We start from the raw sequence: 20,872 nt of genomic DNA on the forward strand, positions 1-20,872 counted from the left end.
GGGCCAGACGTTACAGGAGGGTTCCAAAGGCGCGCTCGCTTGAGTCATCGCTCTCCCCAGCGCGCTACACCCCCAGGACTTCGGAGATGGAATAATCTGTGTGTCACGCAGACTTTGGCGCAAACAAATTTAGCTGGATGTGAGCCTCCTGATTTGTTTTCAAGATGTAATTTGTGAGAATCGTGTAAAGCAAACCCCACTGCACCTGGCTAGGAGAAAAGGAGCCAGAGCGATTTCTCATCAGCAAACTTCGAAAAGAAATGTTTTTCCACTCCTTTGTAAGGGTCTTGTATGGATATAGGAGGATGATGTTCGGTCATGGGCAGCACAGCGGCTGAGAGTCACCATCACCTCACACATCCCAGGATGGAGCTCTGTGTGTCGGTGGAGTTTGTGGTTCTCCCCATGTTCCCGCAGGTTCCCTTCAGGTCCCCCCCCTGGCCCCCTGGCCCCTTCCCTGTACTTCCTGGGACAGGCTTCAGGCTCATCGTCACCCTGCGAAGGTCGCTTGCTCACTGGCTCGGAACCGTTTAACCCGACGAGAGAAACTCCGATTTCCCTGCTATCATTTTTAGACTGTCCTTCAGCAGCTCCCCCCAAAACCAGCTCGGGGGACTCGGGGGCTCATGTGTGCTGCTGCCCCCGGTGCATTTCAGTGTAACCTGTTCACACAGAGAAGTACAGTGGCTCTGCAATGCCGCTGGTGTCCCCGGGGGGGGGGGGGGGTCCTGAGCTGCTGGCGTGGGAGAGGAGGCCAGAGTCATACCAGCCGTCAGCACATAGAAACAGACAGGATCTCGGGAGCGTGACGTCTGAAGCGACGGGTGCAAGATGCAGCTGGTGCTGTGTTAGTGTCGGGCACAAACACACACGGGGGAGGCATGGGGACAGCGATAGTGAATCTGTGCCAGGAGGGGGCGACACACCAGCACACACACTAGGGAAACCTCTGGCTGCCAGGGGAACTGTGTCGTTTTTGCAGTGGGTGTGCCACGCGTTTCAAATTTGGGGGATTTAAGTGGGGGATGAGGGGCTGCTGATCCTGTCCTCAGTCACCCCACACTGAGCTGGGGGCAGCGGTGGGTTCGTACTCAGCCTGGCCGTGGTTCATTCACACAGATAACTTCAAAGTCAAACCATTCAAAGAGAAAAGCTCTTCTAGCAGCACTGGATATTGAAGCAGAATGGACAGTGTGTGTGTGTGTGTGTGTGTGTGTGCTCGCACGCATCTGTGCATGTGTTTGAGTGTGTTTCCGTAATTAATATATGGTGGAGACCAGATTTCTGCACGATGCAATAAGAAACCTGTAACTTTTTACCTTGTGGGGACATTTTTTTGATCTCCGCGAGAATAACCTCAATTTTATAAAAATCTACGAAAGCAACCAAAAAACAAAAATAACCAAATGTCTTGTATTTTGTTTGGTTACTTATGGTTAAGTTTACGGCTGGGTAGGGGTTAAGGTTGTCATAGTTGGGATTAGGGTTATGCCCATAGAAATGAATGGAGAGTCCCTACAAAGATATAGATACATAATGTGTGTATGCTAATAATCACTTATTAGATGGTGTGTGCGGTCCTCCAGAAACAGGCCGGTTGACGTAAGCTGCAGGTGAGTTCCACAGCGGCCTAAACACCCACACACATGAGTCGAATGTAAATAAGCAGTGATTAATTTAGGGAGAGTGCAGTTTATGACATAATTAACACATCATCTGTGCTTGGTAGGGAGACGCGGGGCAGGAACACGGCCCTATTCTGAAGCCTCTTTGGTCCCGTTGCCTGTAATAAGCTAATTAACTCATTAGCCACTGAAGCCCCTTGCTGGCTGCCTACGTGGCCTGCATTCCACCTGATTGCAGTAAGTCTAGTGGAAAATGGCGTGATGTTTACAATGATGCCTCTGGGCTGATTGTTATCAGCAGATCACGGAGGACGCTCGGCCTCTGCGGACGGCTGGTGTGACTAACAATGGGGCAATAACAACACCTCCATGTTTTAATGTGCCACAAAGCACAGATAATCTCGTTAAGTGTGAGGCTGCAGTAATGTGGCCCAATGGGGGGGGGGGGGGTTTGCTGCAATCAATTTCACCACAGGGGAACAGATGGATACAATCATTATTCTACTTTTCAAAACAATCTCTTGCTGTATTTTACACTATATTAGACAGCTTTAAATGCTATTTAATCACTTGTGTCAGTTCCCTGCAGTTAAAATTAAAAGGGCTTTTGCCCAGAGCCTGTATTTATAAGCACTCTATATACAAGTGAAAATATATGGCCATCAAAACCATTTTTAAACATATCACTGATCAGGCGAAAGAGGCAAACTGGCATTAATGAGAATGTTGAAATCAAAATTACACGCAGATTGCATCCCAAAAAATAAAATGTGTTGCTCCTCTCGTGAACTTCTTATATTCTCTTTACTCAGTAATTTGCCTCCTATTTGAATGATTGTTAGAGATTTACTGCCCCCTAGTGTAAAAACTTTGCGTTTACATATGCAGCTTGTTCGCCTAAGGTCAGCGTCCAGGTACTGAGGACACGAAACCTCCGCAATGGACGCTTATAAAAGAAACGTGATAAAATTAAGACGTGATTCTGAACATTGTCGGAATGGGAGTCCGTTTCTGTACCTCAAGAGGTACAATTAGCTAGAGCTAAGGGTGCAACTGACAGACCCTTGAGGGCAGGGCCGGACTCATTTTCATCCCTGGAGTTTCATGCCTCAGACCTGCCCACTTTAGATCACGACTATTATTATTAAAATCGTGCAATTATAACCTTACATGTTAAGTCTACAATAGCACACTGTTCTGTAAAGCCTTGTAATTCAGTGTATTTTTCTAAAATATTTCTAATTCAGTGCAAGTAAGGGTTGCTTCACAATGTAGATTTATTTCAACATGAGGCACATCTCCAACATTATTCTTTACAACACATCCTTTTCAACAATATCAGAATCTATATTCTGTTCAATGAAGTGTTCACAGATATCCATTAACGATAAAAAATATAACGGGTCACTACTATCGTTTGGGCATAGAAAGTGGTTATATTGGAACTAAAGCTTGCTTGTTCACACACTCTGTTACAACAGCTCCCCTGTTCCTTCCATACTGACAGGAACATTCCCCTCATCACTACTGTCTCCTGGCTTTGCTTCTGACACTGAATCACATTTTAAAAATGGCCATAATTCTCAGCACAAATCTCCCCTTTTTACAAAACCTTCTGATCAATTCAGGTCAGTGTCATTAATGTAGTGCTGAATCATCTAGCATCTCAGGGCACTTTTCATATAGAGCAGGTCTACACCATACTCTTCATTATATTAATTCTAATGATATTCACTCAATGAGTAAACCTGCCTGCCCACTCTGGACTTGTGGGCTCATGGCTGGTGTTTGGTGCTGGATCTTGCTTCTGACTCTGAGGGGCTACAAGACAAAGTTTCCCAGTTATGTGGCGTCACATCATACTACAGTAAAATCCAGTTACAACGGACGTCAAGGGACCTGTTTGGTAACAGTCCGTTACCAAAGTGCGTTATATCCAGAATTGCTGTATGCCCAGAACACAACTACAGGACACCATTTACTCATGCCACACCTCAGCAGACGCACTTGTGGTATAGATTATTATATTGTACATGTAGTAATCCAACTTTCCCTGACCAGATGCTGACTATTAATAATCCCGACTATGTACGTATCTGCGCTGGATGTAACAGGTGTTGTGCCCTAATCTGCCCCCCCTGCCACGGATTGCCTCCCCTGACGTCATCGCTCCATTTAAAGGCAAAGTCGCTTCTCCAGCGCAGCAGAAAGAGTAGAGTCCTCGTCCACCGAAGGATGCTGAACACAGCTTACGTGAAACCATCGTTCACAACTGTCACAGCAAATCTGCAAAATAACCAAACAAACAAATAAATAAATTCTTTAAGTGATTTTCTGACAAGTTTTAAAATCTATGCCTACTCTTACTACAGCAGAATTGATGTTTACACCTAGACTAATGTTAACACCAAGACTGCATTGCAGAGTGTAATCTGATTTATCAAAACAGTTTTTATATTCATTCACTCTCTCTCTCTCTCTCTCTCACACACACACACACACACACACAAGAATACATATTTATGTGTGTTTTAATTGCATTATTACACAAAGGAAAGTGGAGAGTGACAGGAAATGGTAGGAAGAGAGGGGGGTGAGATGACATGCAACAAGCCCCCCTCGAATTTCTAATTTAAAGTTACCCATAGTGTGTCTCCTTCCTCACTAACACAATAGTAACACACACCACTGAGATCATCTGCAAAAACAAAAAGAGATTAAATATTAACCTAGAAGTATTTTATAAACATTGTATACTAACATGTTTCTTAAATATTATTTCTACGTTATCTTAAAATGCTATATTTTATTACGCTAGTTCTTTTTAATTCATGTCTGATTTAAACAGAAAGGGATTATCTATGGCCTTCAAAAAAGAACACACACCAGATTCCTGGAGGAGGGTTGTGGCTATATCCAGCCTCATTTTGTTAATTTGTTTCTCTGAGGCGTCAAACGTTAAATTATCACCATTGAATTTTTTTTCTGCAAACTGAAGAAAAGTTGGATTGATATAATTTAGAAGCACAGAATAACTAAAAAAATTAAAAGATTTATGTTTACAACTGAGTTGTCATTCAACATTCTTAAAATGAATTTGCAGTTTAAAACATAGCTTAAAAACTATACGAACCTTTAACGCCAGGACACCACAGGAAACTGCATCTCTCTGGGGCGAATGAGGAAGGGTGCCGCATGACCACCTTGAACTCCTGTAGCCCTTCTGCCTCATGAAGGCCCTGACATACAGAAAGAAATGCTTGTGAAAATGCTGCCATATGATTTAAAAGCACACTAATTAGCTTTTGCTTTTCAGTAAGGCACCAGAGAGCCGAATTTACCTTGTGGTCTCCTGGCACCTTCTCAGATCAGCTGCTTTTTCTCCCAAAGGATCCAAAAACAGGCATCTCTTTTCATGTGGATATAGAACCTATGTGTTTGTAAAGTGTGAATAGTAAATTTTCAAACATTAATAAACATTATACATGTGTTACAGAAAGAGCTACTAAACAGTTCCTTTTGAAAATTTTGTATCTTCCTACAAAAACGTCTAGGTTACTAAAGAATGCTGATATGTAGATATGGTGTTTTTCCAAGCTCAGAAATATAGAAAGACTTATAGCCAAATCACTGACTCACTTGACATTGGATCCATCTAAGATTTGATGAAAAACATCATTATTTTTGCTCTCATTGAAGACATAATTACAATTGTTCAATCATGTTCCACTAAGTACCCGCAGTCTGGAGAGTTTGCGATCCCACATTGCTGTCATGGCGTAGGAAGCAATGAGAGCTGCTTTGTGCCCTTTTTCTTTGTTGCATCTCTGCACCAGCAGTCTTAAGTATGCATTGATGACCTGTGAATGAAGATGACATGATTAAGAATTCATATGAGAAAAACAGTGATATTTGGTCTAATACACTGTATTTACATTGTTGTAAGATTGAAGATGAGTCTTCTCATGGTTTTGCTGGACAATATATCGTGATACTCCTGAATGGTTATTGATAAATTACAAATAACTGTTTACATGTAAACAGTCCATAATTGATTATTGATGACAGCAATGCATATTATAATAATGGCAAAATACCTCACTCTCCAGTTCCATCTTGGGACCAATTTTTGCAATGTCCCAGGAAAACAATTTATAGGGTCCCACTTTAGAAAGCAGAACATGGACATTCTTTCCTGCCCAAGCATCCTGCAGATCTGTGAACAGTATTAGACAATGTTGATGTTACAATTTACAGTGTAATGCTAGTTTTAAGTTTAAAATTGATCTATGTCAACACATTTTTATCTTATAATCCTTTTACTTTCTTTCCATTTGTGACAGTTGGTATTTTTTGGTTTGAATTATTTGAACAAATATTGCCTGGAAACGTAGGCAACCTCAGATCATTACTAACTAAAAATAATATTAAATAGTCATCAATATTAAATATCCATCCATCACCGTGACTGCTTCATGCGAACTGGGGTTGTGGGGGGGACCGGAGTCCAAGATCACAAGAACAAGGGGCACAGGTGGGAACCAACCCTGCATAGCAACACACCACAAGGTGCACACACTCAAACAATTAGGGGACCAGCTTAGAGTTGGCAATTAACCTATCGTACGCACTTTTGGACTGTGGGAGGAAACCGGAGCCCCCGGCAGAAACACACGCAAACAGCATGCAAATTCCACACAGACAGGACCTACACCCAACCAGGGGATCAAACCCAGGACCTACTTGCTGTGAGGTAGCACCACTGTGCCGCCCAATATTAAATAATCACCTTTTTCTGAGGTTGCGTTATATGCATTATACTTTGCTGGTGATGGTGAGGCATGTGGTGCCTGGGCGGCTTGGGGTAATGGCCAGACTGGTGCTGGTGCTCCCTGGGGTGGCGGTGGTGCTTCATCAGCTGGTTGTACCTGGCAGGTCTCTGATGATGGTGCCAGGGGGGGGTGGTGATGCTACTTTGGCAGCAGGTGCAAAGCATATAACAGTGGGTTTGGAAGTTGATGTGGACATAGATGTTGATGCTGGGACTGCTGGCGTTTGGGCTGAAATGTCCTTCTTTATGATCTGAGATGGAATGTGACGATCACCTTTAATCATTAATTTTAAATGGTCAGTGCTTACTTTTTTGTGAACAGTGCCATTTTCTCCTTGTATGTCTGCACTTTTCCCCTCCAGTGCCAAAATCATATAAGGGCCCAGAAAATTTGGCTCCAGTTTGCCTCCCTTCCTTTGTTCTGCCTCCACACCTGGTCTCCAACTTTAAAGTCTGCTTTGGGAGAACCCAACTTGAGTCTCTGCTGGGTGCACTCCTGTTGTTTCTTCACATTTTCCTGCATGATTTCTCTGATGGAATCAAGTCTCTTAATGTCCTCACAGACAGCTTCCTCAGCCATGATGGCCTCCACACTACTGTCAACCTGTGAACAGAAAAAAGGTGTAGTATATACACAAATTTGAAAACACACTCATACACACACAAAAACACACATACAGACATAGACAGACAGACGGATGGACAGACAGAATTTACTGACCAAGTAATCCTGTGGCACTTCTGAGGGATACCGAGCTCCTCTCCCAAACATTAAAAAATGAGGGGAGTACTTGGTGGTAACCTGGGTTTTGGTTCGAAGCCCAAACATCACTGCATCCAAGTACTCATCCCAGGTTTCCAGTCTTTCACCAACAAGCTTTCCAAGTGCTCTAAAAACATATAATAGGCATCACTATGGCAAAATAATATACATTTATATTAACAATGTACCTCTTCTGGAGCCAACACCTTATTGTGGTGGAGGGGTTTGCGTGTTCCAATGATCCCAGGAGCTAAGTTGCCTGGGGCTTTATGCCCCTGGTAGGGTCACCCAAGGCAAGCAGGTCCTGGGTGAGGAAGCAGACGAAATGCGGCTCACAAGACCCCTAATGATGAGTAAAAACATTGATCCACGATTTCCCTTGCCGGGACGTGGGTCACTGGGGCCCCCCCCTGGAGCCAGGCCTGGGGGTGGGGCTCGATGGCGAGCGCCTGGTGGCCAGGCCTGTACCGATGGGGCCTGGGTGGGCACAGCCCGAACAAGGCACGTGGGTTCCCCCTCCAATGGGCTCACCACCCATCGGAGGGGCCATAGGGGTCGGGTACAGTGTCAGTTGGGCAGTGGCGAGGACCCACGGGTGAGGAGAGGGGCAGAGCTGTCATCCGATCACCACCTGGTGGTGGGTTGGCTCCTCTGGTGGGGGAGGAAGCCGGTCAGACCTGGTAGACCCAAGCGTATAGTGCGGGTCTGCTGGGAACGTGTGGCAGAATCCCCTGTCAGAGGGAGTTTCAACTCCTTTTTTTTCTCCCTCCTCCACCCCCCCTCTGCAGAGGACTACTTTATTTGTATTTTTTTATTTTTTTTTATTTTTATTTTTTTTTTAAATTTAATTTTTTATTATTATTATTTTTTTTTTTATTATTTTTTATTTTTTTTTTATTTGGTTCCTCAAAAGAAGGAGAGGGAGGGGGGGAGGGAACAAAGGAGAAGAAGGGGGGAAGAGAGAGAGAGGGATAGAGAGGAAAAGAAAAAAGAAAGAAAAAAGGAGAGAAAAGGAAAAAAAAAAAAAACAGATAATCTGCTTCCATGTCTGCTGAAAAGAGAAAGACAACATACAACACCTGTACTAACCACAACAACCATCAAACGTTAAATGTTATTGAACAGTACACACAACCCGCATTACAACACATGCCCAGAAGCAACAGCCGGTCAAGACAGTGTGTGTCCGTGAGCAGGTGTCTGTGAGCACCTGTGTGCACACCTGTGTGTGTCAGCGCGCTGGTGTTCCTAAGGTTTCTCCATGTAACTGTCTAGTAGTGTGTGTGGGGAGCCACAGCCCCGCCCACCCAGGACATGAAGCCGACATGGAGGAGACCCGGGCCCCAGACATCCAGAGGCCCCTCAGGGCACGGGAACCCCAGGAGGACCACCGCAGGGACGATTGCAGCCCCCACCCAGAAAAAGGCAGAGGAGCGCTCCGGAGGGGGGCCATCCGGCAGCCACATCGCAGGAGCCCCAGGGGGCCGTGGCGGCGAGCACGCAGGCCCCGCCGGCAGCCGGCCACACCAGGGCAGACCGGACCCCGGGCCCAGAGGACCAAGGGCCCCCCCACCTCCCAGCTGGGACCCGACAGAGCCGGAAGGACCAGGCCCCGACAGGCAACCGCCGAGAGTGAGTCAGCACACACCAGAGCATCCAGCCCCGGACATCGAGAACCACCAACGCATCGGCAGCCGGGGGCCCCATCCACCAGCAGGGAGTGTGGTGGGGGGCAATAGAGCCTGAGATGTTATTTCAGGTGGAGTCTAAGACCCAACCTGACACCTGCTTCAACTCCTACCTCTGGCAGAACTTCGCCCATGTCCCGGGGGAGGTGGGACACATTGAGTCCTAATGGGCCATGTTCCGCGCCTCCATTGTGGAGGCAGCTGACCGGAGCTGTGGTCGTAAGGTGGTCGGTGCTCGTCGCGGCGGTAATCCCCGAACCCGCTGGTGGACACCGGCGGTGAGGGATGCTGTCAAGCTGAAGAAGGAGTCCTATTGGGCCTTTTTGGCCTGTGAGACTCCGGAAGCAGCTGATGAGTACCGGCGGGCCAAGCAGAACGTGGCTTTGGCAGTTGCTGAGACAAAAACTCGGGTATGAGAGGAGTTTGGTGAGGCCATGGAGAATGACTTCCGGACGGCTTCGAGGAGATTCTAGTCCACCATCCGGGGTCTCAGGGCGGGAAAGCGGTGCAGCATCAACACTGTTTATGGTGGGGATGGTACGCTGCTGACCTTGGTTGACACGCATCTGTGGCATCGTGTGGACATCGGGGGCGGTGCCTCGGGATTGGCAGACCGGGGTAGTGGTCCCCATCTTCAAGAAGGGGGACCGGAGGGTGTGTTCCAACTATAGGGGGATCACACTCTTCAGCCTCCCTGGTAAGGTCGATTCGGGGGTGCTGGAGAGGAGGGTCCGTAGGATAGTCGAACCTCGGATTCAGGAGGAGCAGTGTGGTTTTCGCCCCGGCCGTGGAACAGCGGACCAGCTCTATAATTTTCTATTATTTACATATATATACTTACCGAATTAACAAATTCTTTCCCCTGATCGGTGAGGATTCTTTTTGGAGCCTCAAACTGATAGAAGAATCGGAGGATGCACTCTGCTACTTCTTCTCCCCACTTTGAGGTTAAGGGGTAAGCTTGTGGCCATTTGGTCAAGCAGTCCACCATAACGCAGATGTACTTATTCCCCCTTTTGGTGACTGTCAATGGTCCTATTAGGTCCATTCCCACCAATTCAAACGGGTGTGTGTCCTTAAAAATAACAGTTATTATGTGACACTCATTTAACACTTCAAAGTTTTAGCTGTTTTGCTTCTGGCCTACACAACAAGTCAATTATATTTTAAATTGTATGAATGCAATGTTTTATGAATGACTGATACATTTGTTGTAACAACCATTTGTTGATGTCAGCAGTCATACTAGGCCAAAAAAACCTTTTAGCAATTGCATCCCTGGTTTATTCTGGCCTGTGTGAGCCTCCACAGCACTGGAGTGGAATTCAGTGAAAATCAAATTGGCCTCTTCAGCTCCACAAACCACTTTGACTTTGTTTTCCCCTTTGGTTCCACTGACCTTGTACAACACATCTCCTGTTTTAAAATTAATACATGATTCCATCAACATTTGTGTAATATTCAGTACCGACTGATGAAGATTAAAAAAACAGTTTATATGTTATTAGGATCCCATATTTTATCTGCTTTCAAATTAAATTGATCAAACTGAAGGAATAACATGTGCAACCATTACAGAAGGGGCTCTCTTACTGTTAATTGTAGTAAAGCAAGCACGATGGAAAAACACCCAAAAAAAGTAGTAAAACATGGGAAAGTGGCATCCAACATTAGTACTACTGGCAATGAAATACACGGTTTGCCAATTCATGTCAGTGTTCGTATGGCTATACCAATTAATGTACTGCGTTTTTTTTCATTAGCTAACACCATGTTAATGATGTACAATATGATACGTCAATATAACTTGAACTCACCATCAAAAATAAAGCCTGAAGCTTTACGTCTTAGCTCCATATTTTCGGCCTTTGAAAAGCCCTCCGGATATTTGTTGTGCCTCTTATAGGCAACAATATTATTAAAGACGGTGGGATCCATTACAACTGTTCTTCTGTTCAGTTTGTAGTGTATCAGCAAAGTTTAACTGTTGCCTACAGAATAGGTGACGCCCCTCAATTTGGTACAGGATAATATTATTGGTTCCATTCTAAACGGGTCAAACTTTACCTATCGCGAAACAGATAATTCATTTGATGCAAAATTGTCAAAATCAAATAAAATCTATTTTATGGCGCAGGCCTATTACATAGATCTAAAATGTCCACATTATAATTTAATTCAATAAACCACGCCACTTTTCCTGTTAATGTCACATAGTTTCCTTTAGTAAAAATGCATTGTGTAATGTATTCTACTTAATCATGGACGTGCAAGAAACTATAATATCACACGTTAAATTGTATTTTGGTGTACACATCAGTTCAGGTGTAACAGTAGGCATAGATTTCAAAATTTGCCAGAAAAACTTTGAAGGGATTTATTTATTTGCCAGATTTGCTAAAACAATATGGAACAAAATGTAAAAAAGGTCAAAGAAATATCAAATATGAAATATTAACTGCGAAAAAAATATTTATATGATTTAATGTCAATTGATCAACTTTAACTTGGATTATATTCTGAAATAATTAATAATTAATCGTATTTAATTATTTCAGGGCTGTCAACTTTTGTCAGCCGGCTGGCGTGAGATTTTCGATTTCAGACAAGTCCGCACACGCATTTACACCTATGTGACAGTTTTATTACCTTGTAAATAGTCTGTAGGGTTTGCGAACTACCCCACCGTTTTTGATGCAGCTAATTTTAGGTTTATAATGTAATAATATAAATTTGCCATAAGATTTCTTGCGCGAGCGTGAGTCCGAAAGCGTGACTGTCACGCCAGATGCGTGAGAGTTGGCAGCCCTGTTATTTGTAGTGTAATTTATGTATTTCGTTATTAGTGATATATCGCGCACCATGATATCATTAATTCTGTCACACATGAAAATTGAATGGTGGGATCTAGCGTTCGATATGTATTCGAATCGTTTGCTTTGCTTGCAGAGTGAACTGGTTACTATGGTTCGGGGTGTTCTGTCGATATATGCTGCCTTGTCGAAAAATGCTACCGTAGTGCTAATCGATGGCCCTAACCCTAACTCTTACCCTAACCCCCCAAAACCCCTAAAACCCTTACCTTAACCCTAACCCCTAAAACCTAACCTTAATCCCAAAACGGTGGAACTGCACATGCGCAGAAAGGCTCGATAGCACGTCTCGATAGGTAGTTTTTTGTAACAGGACACCGGGACTAGCGGACCTCGTCCGTTATAGACGATATTCCGTAATAAGCGAGTCCACTATAACGGAATTTTACTGTATTATTTAAACTACTGTATATAACATTATGTTATAAGCCACACAATTCATTGACTTGATAATTCATTAACTTGAACGGTGGTTTGCAGGCAAAGTTCAACATCTTGCCAGGCTTGCCTTACCCGTTTCATCGTCCTCATTTGATGTTACAAACCGCGAGCTCGTTTTATTGAAAAAGTTGGCAATTTTTGCACATTTAGCTGCGTTTCCAGAGCTTTCCTTTTTTTTAATTCTAGCCTTCGCACCACCCTTGCTCTTTCTGCTTTCCATCTTACAAACACCACTGACCGAGTGCACTGACGTGTTACGCCAGGGTGCGTCTGAAAAAAAAAACGAGTTTTTTGCCAGTGGAGGCGGAGGCGTCCCAGGGACAGCGGTAGCATCATACGTGATAAACCCAGTGCCATGACTGAACACCGGCCAAAAAAAATGAGAACACCGGCCCAAAAAAACAGCAAAAGAAAAGAGAAAACCGGCCCTTGCGGCCCAAACATCAGACCGGCCAACCGGGAATTGTCCCGGTCCTCCCGATTAGCCACTGCGGGCCTGCTTGAGGGTACAGCCCCAGTGATAAGCAAATGTACAAACTTAGGGTGACCAGATAATCCATGTCAGGGAGGACACTCTGAGCTAGGACAGGAATTGTAAATTACCATTTCAATTAAAAGGACCCGAATTTCACTTGAGCACTGAGCTCTTGCTTTGTGCTGATTGGTCAGTCTCCTATAATCATGCATGTGTCACTAATGCTAATGTGAAACAGCTGGATGAGTCTTTCAGTCAACGAAACAAACCAGTCAAAGCACAAGAAGAGCTGAACTATTTAGCCGAGCACAGGAGCCTTTCAATTTGAAAGTAGTTTGTAAAACCCGAAGTAGCTCAAAGTGTCCTCCCTGACATGGATTATCTGGTCACCCTATACAAACTAGTACCTCTTTTCTGACTTTTCTGATCCCTGGATGTTCCCAAGCCACTTAATCAACCCTGCAGGTCCTGCCCGCCTAACCTCCAGCAGGTGGAACATGCCTGTAACTGGTCTTCTCAGCTAACTCCTCTCTGTCTGAAGGCCCTTGTTTGCATTTTCAGCTTATGAACAGATAAACACCAATTACAAAACCTTTTTCTAGTAGGGACGCATTCCATTCAGAGGTCTTTAAAGCGCATCGATCTGCTGTCTCGCAGTGTGAACTGAAGAGGGTGAGAATTGGGAGCTTCTACCCCCATTAGTCTGCTTAATGTTTAATTAACAGCTCTAATGTAGGCTATATTATTTCCTTATTTACGCACTATTTACTTTATTTGACACATTTGCCAGATAGCATCATGTTATTGTTTCAACGTTGAATTATAGTTAAATGCGTTGAATTATGGTCAGTGTTAAATTATCAACGTTAAAACTGAATTGATTTTTGGTCAGATTTTCAATATTGAAAAATTGATGGTGGCAAAACCTTGATTCAATGTTGAATCAACGTTGTTTCAACCTTTTTTGCCTGATATGGAAACAATGTAATTTCAACAAATGTGTGCTATGTGAGATTACTACTTTCTTCCTTCAGTGTCTTTATTTTTTTCATCATTATGGCGCAGATGACCACCTTGCATTTCAATGCAGGTTATAGTCTGATATTTTAATTAACTTAATTTCTTCTTTAGCGCACAGATCCTAAAGTACGAGTTGTTTCTTCAGCATGCAATAAACTATTATATGCACTATACATAAATTATGAAACTGAACTTAAAAATCGGGTTTATACGAAAGTTTATTTCATATTTGACTTTAATAATGTTGCATGTTGATATTAAGTTGATTGACTGATAATAAAGCCCATACATGCGCTTTTAAATACAGCCGATTCTACTTCTTCGGTATTCCTGATCCACGCCTTCAGTTTCGTCTGATATGTCGGATATGTTTGTCCATCCCGGACACCGTCGATACGTGACCAGTATCGTGCGCATGTGTCAGAACGCGGAAGGAGAGTTGTTGAGAGTGTTTAGTAGGACTCAAAAACACAGGTACCGTACAAATTCAAATATTTGATTTGACTTATAAATCCAATTTCTCAGAAGAAATGGCCGATAGCAGTTCTGCGCAGAACGAATGAGGGAAAATCACAAGGGACAAGCTGCATTGTGTTTCTCAGAAAGTAGTCTGCTAGCATGCACCTTATCTAATGTACATGCTAGTACATCAGATAAGGTGTTTATGAAAGAAGAGACTTGTAAATAAGCGCCTCTTTTTCACCGAATACTTGCTTCTGGAGTTTCCACTTTTTTTCTGCCTGTAGGTAACGGTACATTGGTAGTGTTTGTTAGGAAATGGTGAGGCATAATAACTTGTGGGGCTTGTTACGGGGGCTGGATGTCATTTCCAGTAATAACATCACCGGGATTAGGTCATATACTAAACAATAATATAGTGCTGCTGTATATAAAATATTTATATAGTAGTATTTACCGGCAATGCGTTAATTAGTGCTCTTTGGTGTAGAGAAGCTACTGCTTCTAGCTTCTGATCATTTTCAAGTTGTTAATAAGGAATCCTTTACAACGTGATCGACATGCTTTACTGATTGACTCACAAAATAAATAGTCTGCTTTCGATTGTCACAGAAAAACTCAAGAAGCAGTTGATTTGTTGTTCTTCGTTAGTACTACTATTTTGCTTAAGAATTTCCATTGCGTAAGGAAGTTTATCTTAAGTTGACGTCCTTCACCTCTAACTACCGGGTGCTTCTCATGGTTTGAACTGCTTTTCCATCGGTATGAAAGCGATCCTGGTAAATGTAGTACTTTCGGTGTCTGCAGTCAATATTGTAGTTTGAAAAGGAACGTAAAATGAGTGATGTCACCGTTGGGCCCATGAACAGGGCCATTAAGCCCCATTGGCTCCGGGGACTGAGTGACTCTGCCTTCTTCAATTGCACATCGCGTTTGATAAGAGTTTGCTGAATAAATGAAATGTATATGTAATGTGGTAATTACAGAAAAGAGTTTGAAAGTTGTATAGCTAACGGTGCTCTTCTGAATTTTTAGGTGGTCGGAGGCTTTGGGAGGCCGCTGAGGATGACCAGTGTGAGTACAGCAGTGGAGGGCGGACACTGTTGCTTTCTGCTTTTTCGTGTTAATCGTATGCCTTGCTTTGCTTTGCAGGCACTCTGTAGCAGAGCCGTATTGGTGTCACGCCTCCCTGGTATCCGTGACCTTTTGTGCCGGGTGGCAGCGACCAGGGCTTTCTCCACTGGTGGGTCCTGTACATGGTTCCTGCAGGTCACACTTCTGATGTGTGGAACCTGTTTTTTTCCATATCTGTTTATTTTGAATAAAATGTAAATGACATAGTGAGGAAAGTTTGGAGATGGAGAGCAGCTAGTGTCCCTGGAGAATGTGTGGTTAGGCCTGGTTAAAGGGGACAGTAGTGATATGATTATGCTGCCATCTATGGGATTTAAACCCACAACCTTCTGGACATGAGCACAAATCCCTAAACCACTGAGCGACACAGCGGCCCTAATGCTACTGGTACTCTGACATATTAATGTGTCCTGCATATTAATTTGGTGTTTTTTTAAAATGGACTGGTGGTGTCTTTCCCCTAAATTGATTTGTGTTTCTCTCAGAGTCCCAGACCGTGTGGCCTGATGAGAATATGGGCCCCTTTGGGCCCCGTGACCAGCGTTTCCAGCTACCTGGAAACGTAGGCTTTGCCTGCCACCTGGAGGGCGCCCGAGGCCCCCAGAGAGGCCCCGCTTATGTGATGGCCCCCGACGTGCTATCTGCGCCCTCCAGCAGTGAGAGGCACGAGTTCATACTGGCGCAGTTTATCACCGAGTTCCAGGTACCACCTGTCTGCCTATACCCTCACATACCTGTTCTGCTACTTATAACTGTCATATACAGCTAATTTTAATTACCACTTCTTTTTAGTTGTGTTTTTTATCCTCCTTGGTGTTAACTATGTGTGATTTGACAGCAGTACTGCAGTTAACTCTGAATGATGCTTGGGGCAGAATTCTGCTGCCATCTAGTGGATCGAATAAAAAGTGCACAAAGAAATGCTCTTCAACTCTCTCGACTGAAATAATAGACTATGTGTTGGCCACTGTTTCAAAACGTATCCCACGAAGGTCGTGTGCTAAATCTGTCAGCACAGCAGTGCGCAGTAGACATACTTTTCTTACTGTAATTATGTTGATGTTTTGGTGTTATGTTTCTGTAACATGCAGTAATTTTTTTTCTTGTTGGAAAATATCGCAACATTTTATCAGTTTTTAGGGAGAATTTTTTTTTTTCTGTTTATATTTTTGTTATATAGCGCCTTTCACAATAGTCATCCTAAGGAGGTTTTCATGGATGTGCTGTGATACATTACAACATTTTTAAGACAGAACAATTCAAAAACAGGGGGAAGGAATGACGAAGTAATGGCAGAAAGAAAGGAAGCCAGATGATAACAGAGAGGAAAACAAAACCTCTCGGGGTCAAAGGTCGACTAGCTGCCCACCCTCCCGGGCATGCTGGCATTATTGAAAAAATAAAGGAAAATGAAAATAAAAGTGTTTTTTTTTTTTTGTCACAAGGCACTCGGTCAAACTTCACAATTCTGTAGACTGCTTGCATGCTAATGAATCATTACTGTAATGAGCAGCTGAATGCACATTTCTTTATTATTTTCACTTTGCTCTGCAGCTTCCTCAGGGAAAAGAATCGCCTTTTCCAGAGAGAGTCAGTAAGGCAGAGCTGTATTTTGAGGACTCTAATGTGGAGTGTGCCATTCAGCCCTGCCCTGAGCTGCTCAAACAAGGTACCCACCCTCCTTTCTGGGGGCACCAGCACCAAGTCTTAAATGAGTCTGTAGGCGCATTTTCCTTTAACCTTCATCTGTTGTGTTTCATCAATCCCTGTACAAAGTTCAAAATCCACAGTTTATATTGAAGCTAAAAATTCTAAACTGCAATTTTACATATGTCCTCTAATTGATAGGCAGCCCAAAACGGTCATGGCAGAGTCACAGCAGGGAGGGCCTGAGGCAGGCTGCTGAGTGTCGGGATCTGCTGCCCTTCACCGTACGTCTGTTTCTCTCCCCAGATTTCGAGTCCATGTTTCCAGAGGCACCAGTCAGTGGCATGATGGTCGTCACAGTGACGCAGAAAACACAGCACGACATGACCTTGGGGTGCGAGGAGGTGACTAGAGAACGAGAGGAGCTGCTTAGTAAAGTGAGTAAAGTTTCTCTGCGCTAACGAATGGATTTAAAAAAAGCCACTTTTAACACCTTACCGCAGGTGAGATGGCAGCTCAGATCTCAGGGGAACAGTGAAAATAATCACTTTTGTTTCTGTTTTTTGTACCATGCCCGAACACGACTGCCCCCACTCCCCCGCCGGTCTGCGCTCACATTGACCTTAACGCTCCTGGTCTGAGCACGCTTTTGTCATCACTGTGTGACTTTTTTTTGTTGAAGAAAACATATTAATGAAAACACTTTTGCAGAATGGACTTCACAATGTTCACAGATTTATCATGTATGCAGCACAGCAATTTTTATTTATTCAATCAGTTTTATTTGTATAGAGCATTTTCACAACATTATATTGTCTCAAAGCGCTATACATTATCCCTGCCCAAATCCCCCAATGAGCAAGCCGGAGGTGACAGTGGCAAGGAAAAACTCCCTAGAAGGAAGAAACCTTGGGAGGAACCAGAATCCAAGGGGGAGCCCATCCTCCAGGGGGCAGCAGAGGGATGTCAAATGGGCTAGATGGCAAAGTCCCAGCTCACGCTGTCCCGAATTTAAAATTCGACTCTCAAATTCACACTGCATGAAAAAAGTGAGCCCACCTCATACCAGATATCTGTGTTTTTGCAGACTAGTGCTGCATGAGATACCGGTGCTGAAAGCTTTCAGATTACATTTTTTAAGTACCGGTACTTAATTACACCATTACAGGTAGTTCTCACTTTCTGGGCTCCTGATTTACAAATTTGTATCTTTCCTGTGGCAAAAAAATGAAATTACATTTTTCATAATGTATACCAAAGATTGCACATGAAGTGTGCTGCCAAAAGCTTTGTTTTGTGAAATTTGTTTAAATGTGATTATATTTTTGATTAAATGTTAATTCTAATAATACGTTTGTGTTCATTTGTTTGGTAGAAATACATAATTTTTTGGCTGGAACCAAAGTCATAATTTTTATAACATTTCCATGGGAAAATAGAACAAGTTCTTGATTAACGAGTGATAATTTGGAACAAACGATCTTGTAAAGTCAAGAATTACCTGTATAGACATTGCTAATGCTACCTGTATAGACATTGCTAATCGTGCTATATTGGATATTGAAATGTCAGATAGCTTAATCTCCCCAACTTCAAGTCGGAGTACTTTGTAAGGGATCTTGTAGCCTCTTTGCTATATTATGTTAACATCAGATTAGCATCTGTACCTACACTACACTATAACTACGCTGTTAGTTAATCTAGCATAATTTGCTGAGCGGAAAGGTGTTTTATGTTTATTTTTTTTTTACGATGGAGAGTAATGGTGATGAGTTTGATCATGAAAGAAATGTACTGTTTTGCGTGTTGCATTTTATTTTTTTTTATTTTTTACTCCATCAGCGTAAGACCCTCTCGAAATCCATATAACAAATTCAAGTGGGCCAGGGCATGGTATGGGGTGATCACGCTAATCAAACCAACTGGACTTTGGTGGTCAAACTTGCTCGGGCATGGTAAGGGTTGGCTGGTGTGAGCTGTAGGTTTTCCACCAGGAAGCTGTTGGCACTGTGGACACAGCCTCATGCTGTGTTGCTAGCTGGGTGACACTGATCGTTTACTCCTGCCTGGCTGTCGGCATATCTAGGCTGTGCGCTGATCCCGGCGGTGTGCGCAGACACTGTGACGGAGGCACTTGAGAACAGACAGACCTGTTAGCTGCGAGTTAGTTAAACCTGGTTTTAGGGTTTTTGACAGGTGGCTGCTGAGCTTTGAAATCGTCGCCCCGACACGGGTTAGCAGTTAGGTGACAGGGTCAGTGTTTGACGCGTCTTCGTTAAGGACTGCATTGTCACTCTCTCTCCTTGCAGTTCGTCAGCGGTGCTAAAGAGATCTGCTACGCCCTCCGCACAGCGGGATTCTGGGCCGACTTCATCGACCCTGTCTCTGGATTGGCTGTAAGTAGCTGCGCATTTGTTGTTTATAAATTAGTGTGGCCCGCGCACTTTTACATAGTGAATATGCATTAGCAGACATTTTAACTTCCTGTGTATATCTCTGATGGCCACGCTTGGGGCAGGGCTGTCCTTTCACCATGTGACAGTGTCAGGGTCCCTCTGGTGGTGATTTTTTCCTCATTTCAGACTTTTGTATTGTGCTTGTTTTTTGCGCCTCCCCAGTTCTTTGGGTCGTACGCGGGCGGTGTCCCCGTGGATCCCGCTGAAAAACACCATGGCCTGGGCATTCGCATCGAGGACCTGGGCAGCTGCAAGGTCATTCGCCAGGCCATCCTGGGGAGGCACGAGCTGGTGGGGGCGCTATTCACCAATGCCCCCCCTCACAGCCTCGTCATGCGGAAGCTCCAAGGAGACTGAGAGCCATAGCAGAGCAGAGCAGAGGAGTGCAGAGGCTGAGCGGCGAGTGCTGGAGCTCGGGGATGCAGCGTCCCGCCGAGATCTACAGGTGGGGAGGACTGCCCCCTTCAGGTGCTAAGAGGAACTGCACGTCACAGAAGTACAGATGAGCGTGATATAGTTCATGTTCACCAGGTCTTAATATTACACTAAATGTCATTTTAAGACTTTTTAAAACAAGACAGCCTGCATCCTGGCATCCAGTATCTGTTTCATAATGTGAATTTTTTGACACCTTATTGACACCTTGCAGTGTTAGAATAATCCAATGAAAGAACAGGAACCAGTTTTTTTAGGTTATGTTCTTAAATGATGCCTTTACCTGTAACACAACTGTGACCTTAGCTGTTTGTCTGTCAGGAATGTGTCGACATGACAAGCGACAAAGAATTTTATAAGCTTGAAATCATTATTTATTGAGTATTATTATTAAAGGATTTTGAGTATAGATGTGTGTGGGAGCTTTTTTTGAGCATTTATGAAAAGCTCATTTTTCGCACTGCATTCTGGCTAAGTTGGCACCCTAGACGGCCACATATGTCCCCTAGTGGGCTGGCCGGTGCTGACCAGCAGGCAGTATCAGGGACGACCGGTTGGAGAGCGTGGGCTCCGGGCTACATTGGTCTCTCTACTCATGGTAAATGTTGAACACAGAGAGGTACCTGTAGCGTGTGGTTATATCTTGTTAACCAAATGCTCTATTGCTTGTGATATTTATTCTGAGTCTGTTCCAGCTTGTGTGGCAGGTGGATCCAAGCTGCTAGTTACTTTATGCAGTGCAATTTACTTCCGGATTATTGAACTTCACCTAAAGCCAAAGGCATGTGAGAACTAGGGATGTAATGACAGTCTACTCACGGTTCGGTTCCATATACAATTTGGGGCTCATGGTTTGATATACTTAGAAAATACTCAACAAAACAAGACTGGAAAAACTTAGATATCATAATTATTAGCCTTTTTATAAATGTACATGCCTAAAAAATGCATTTACAAAAAAAGCTGTTTTCAGTTTTTTCCTTGTTCTGCAGAATGCAAAACTAAAACCTCAAATAAAACTGAGA

The 20,872-nt window shown here is 43.7% G+C and overlaps 1 protein-coding gene and 1 long non-coding RNA gene across 5 annotated transcripts; one reads left to right on the top strand and one right to left on the bottom strand.

Annotated features, from left to right (window-relative positions):
• Window positions 1–2,922: 2,922 nt before the first annotated feature.
• LOC111846107 (uncharacterized) lies at window positions 2,923–7,964 on the bottom strand. Of its 2 annotated transcripts, none has more exons than XR_011982988.1 (9): window positions 7,178–7,964; window positions 6,415–7,060; window positions 5,723–5,841; window positions 5,363–5,485; window positions 4,967–5,055; window positions 4,759–4,864; window positions 4,512–4,617; window positions 4,268–4,323; window positions 2,923–3,911 (listed from the first exon to the last, which is right to left on the bottom strand). It is a non-coding gene; the product is annotated as an uncharacterized lncRNA (long non-coding RNA). The 2 variants fall into 2 exon arrangements; XR_011982987.1 differs by having other exon boundaries at window positions 5,265–5,485.
• A 1,811-nt stretch (window positions 7,965–9,775) lies between these two features.
• LOC111846092 (cobalamin trafficking protein CblD-like) lies at window positions 9,776–20,256 on the top strand. 3 transcript variants are annotated; one of them, XM_023815961.2, is made up of 8 exons: window positions 14,064–14,190; window positions 15,211–15,249; window positions 15,328–15,418; window positions 15,795–16,012; window positions 16,864–16,978; window positions 17,263–17,393; window positions 19,266–19,352; window positions 19,575–20,256. In XM_023815961.2, exons 2-8 carry the CDS (start codon window positions 15,241–15,243, stop codon window positions 19,767–19,769), a joined length of 846 nt encoding a protein of 281 aa, XP_023671729.1. In that variant the 5' UTR covers window positions 14,064–14,190; window positions 15,211–15,240; the 3' UTR covers window positions 19,770–20,256. The 3 variants fall into 3 exon arrangements, with proteins under 3 accessions (XP_072556674.1, XP_023671729.1, XP_023671731.2); XM_072700573.1 differs by lacking the exons at window positions 14,064–14,190; window positions 19,266–19,352; window positions 19,575–20,256 and adding exons at window positions 9,776–9,862; window positions 17,805–19,249; XM_023815963.2 differs by lacking the exons at window positions 19,266–19,352; window positions 19,575–20,256 and adding an exon at window positions 17,805–19,246.
• The last annotated feature ends 616 nt before the right edge of the window (window positions 20,257–20,872 follow it).

This window comes from Paramormyrops kingsleyae, chromosome 16, assembly GCF_048594095.1.
Source record: "Paramormyrops kingsleyae isolate MSU_618 chromosome 16, PKINGS_0.4, whole genome shotgun sequence".
Classification (NCBI taxonomy): Eukaryota; Metazoa; Chordata; class Actinopteri; order Osteoglossiformes; family Mormyridae; genus Paramormyrops; species Paramormyrops kingsleyae.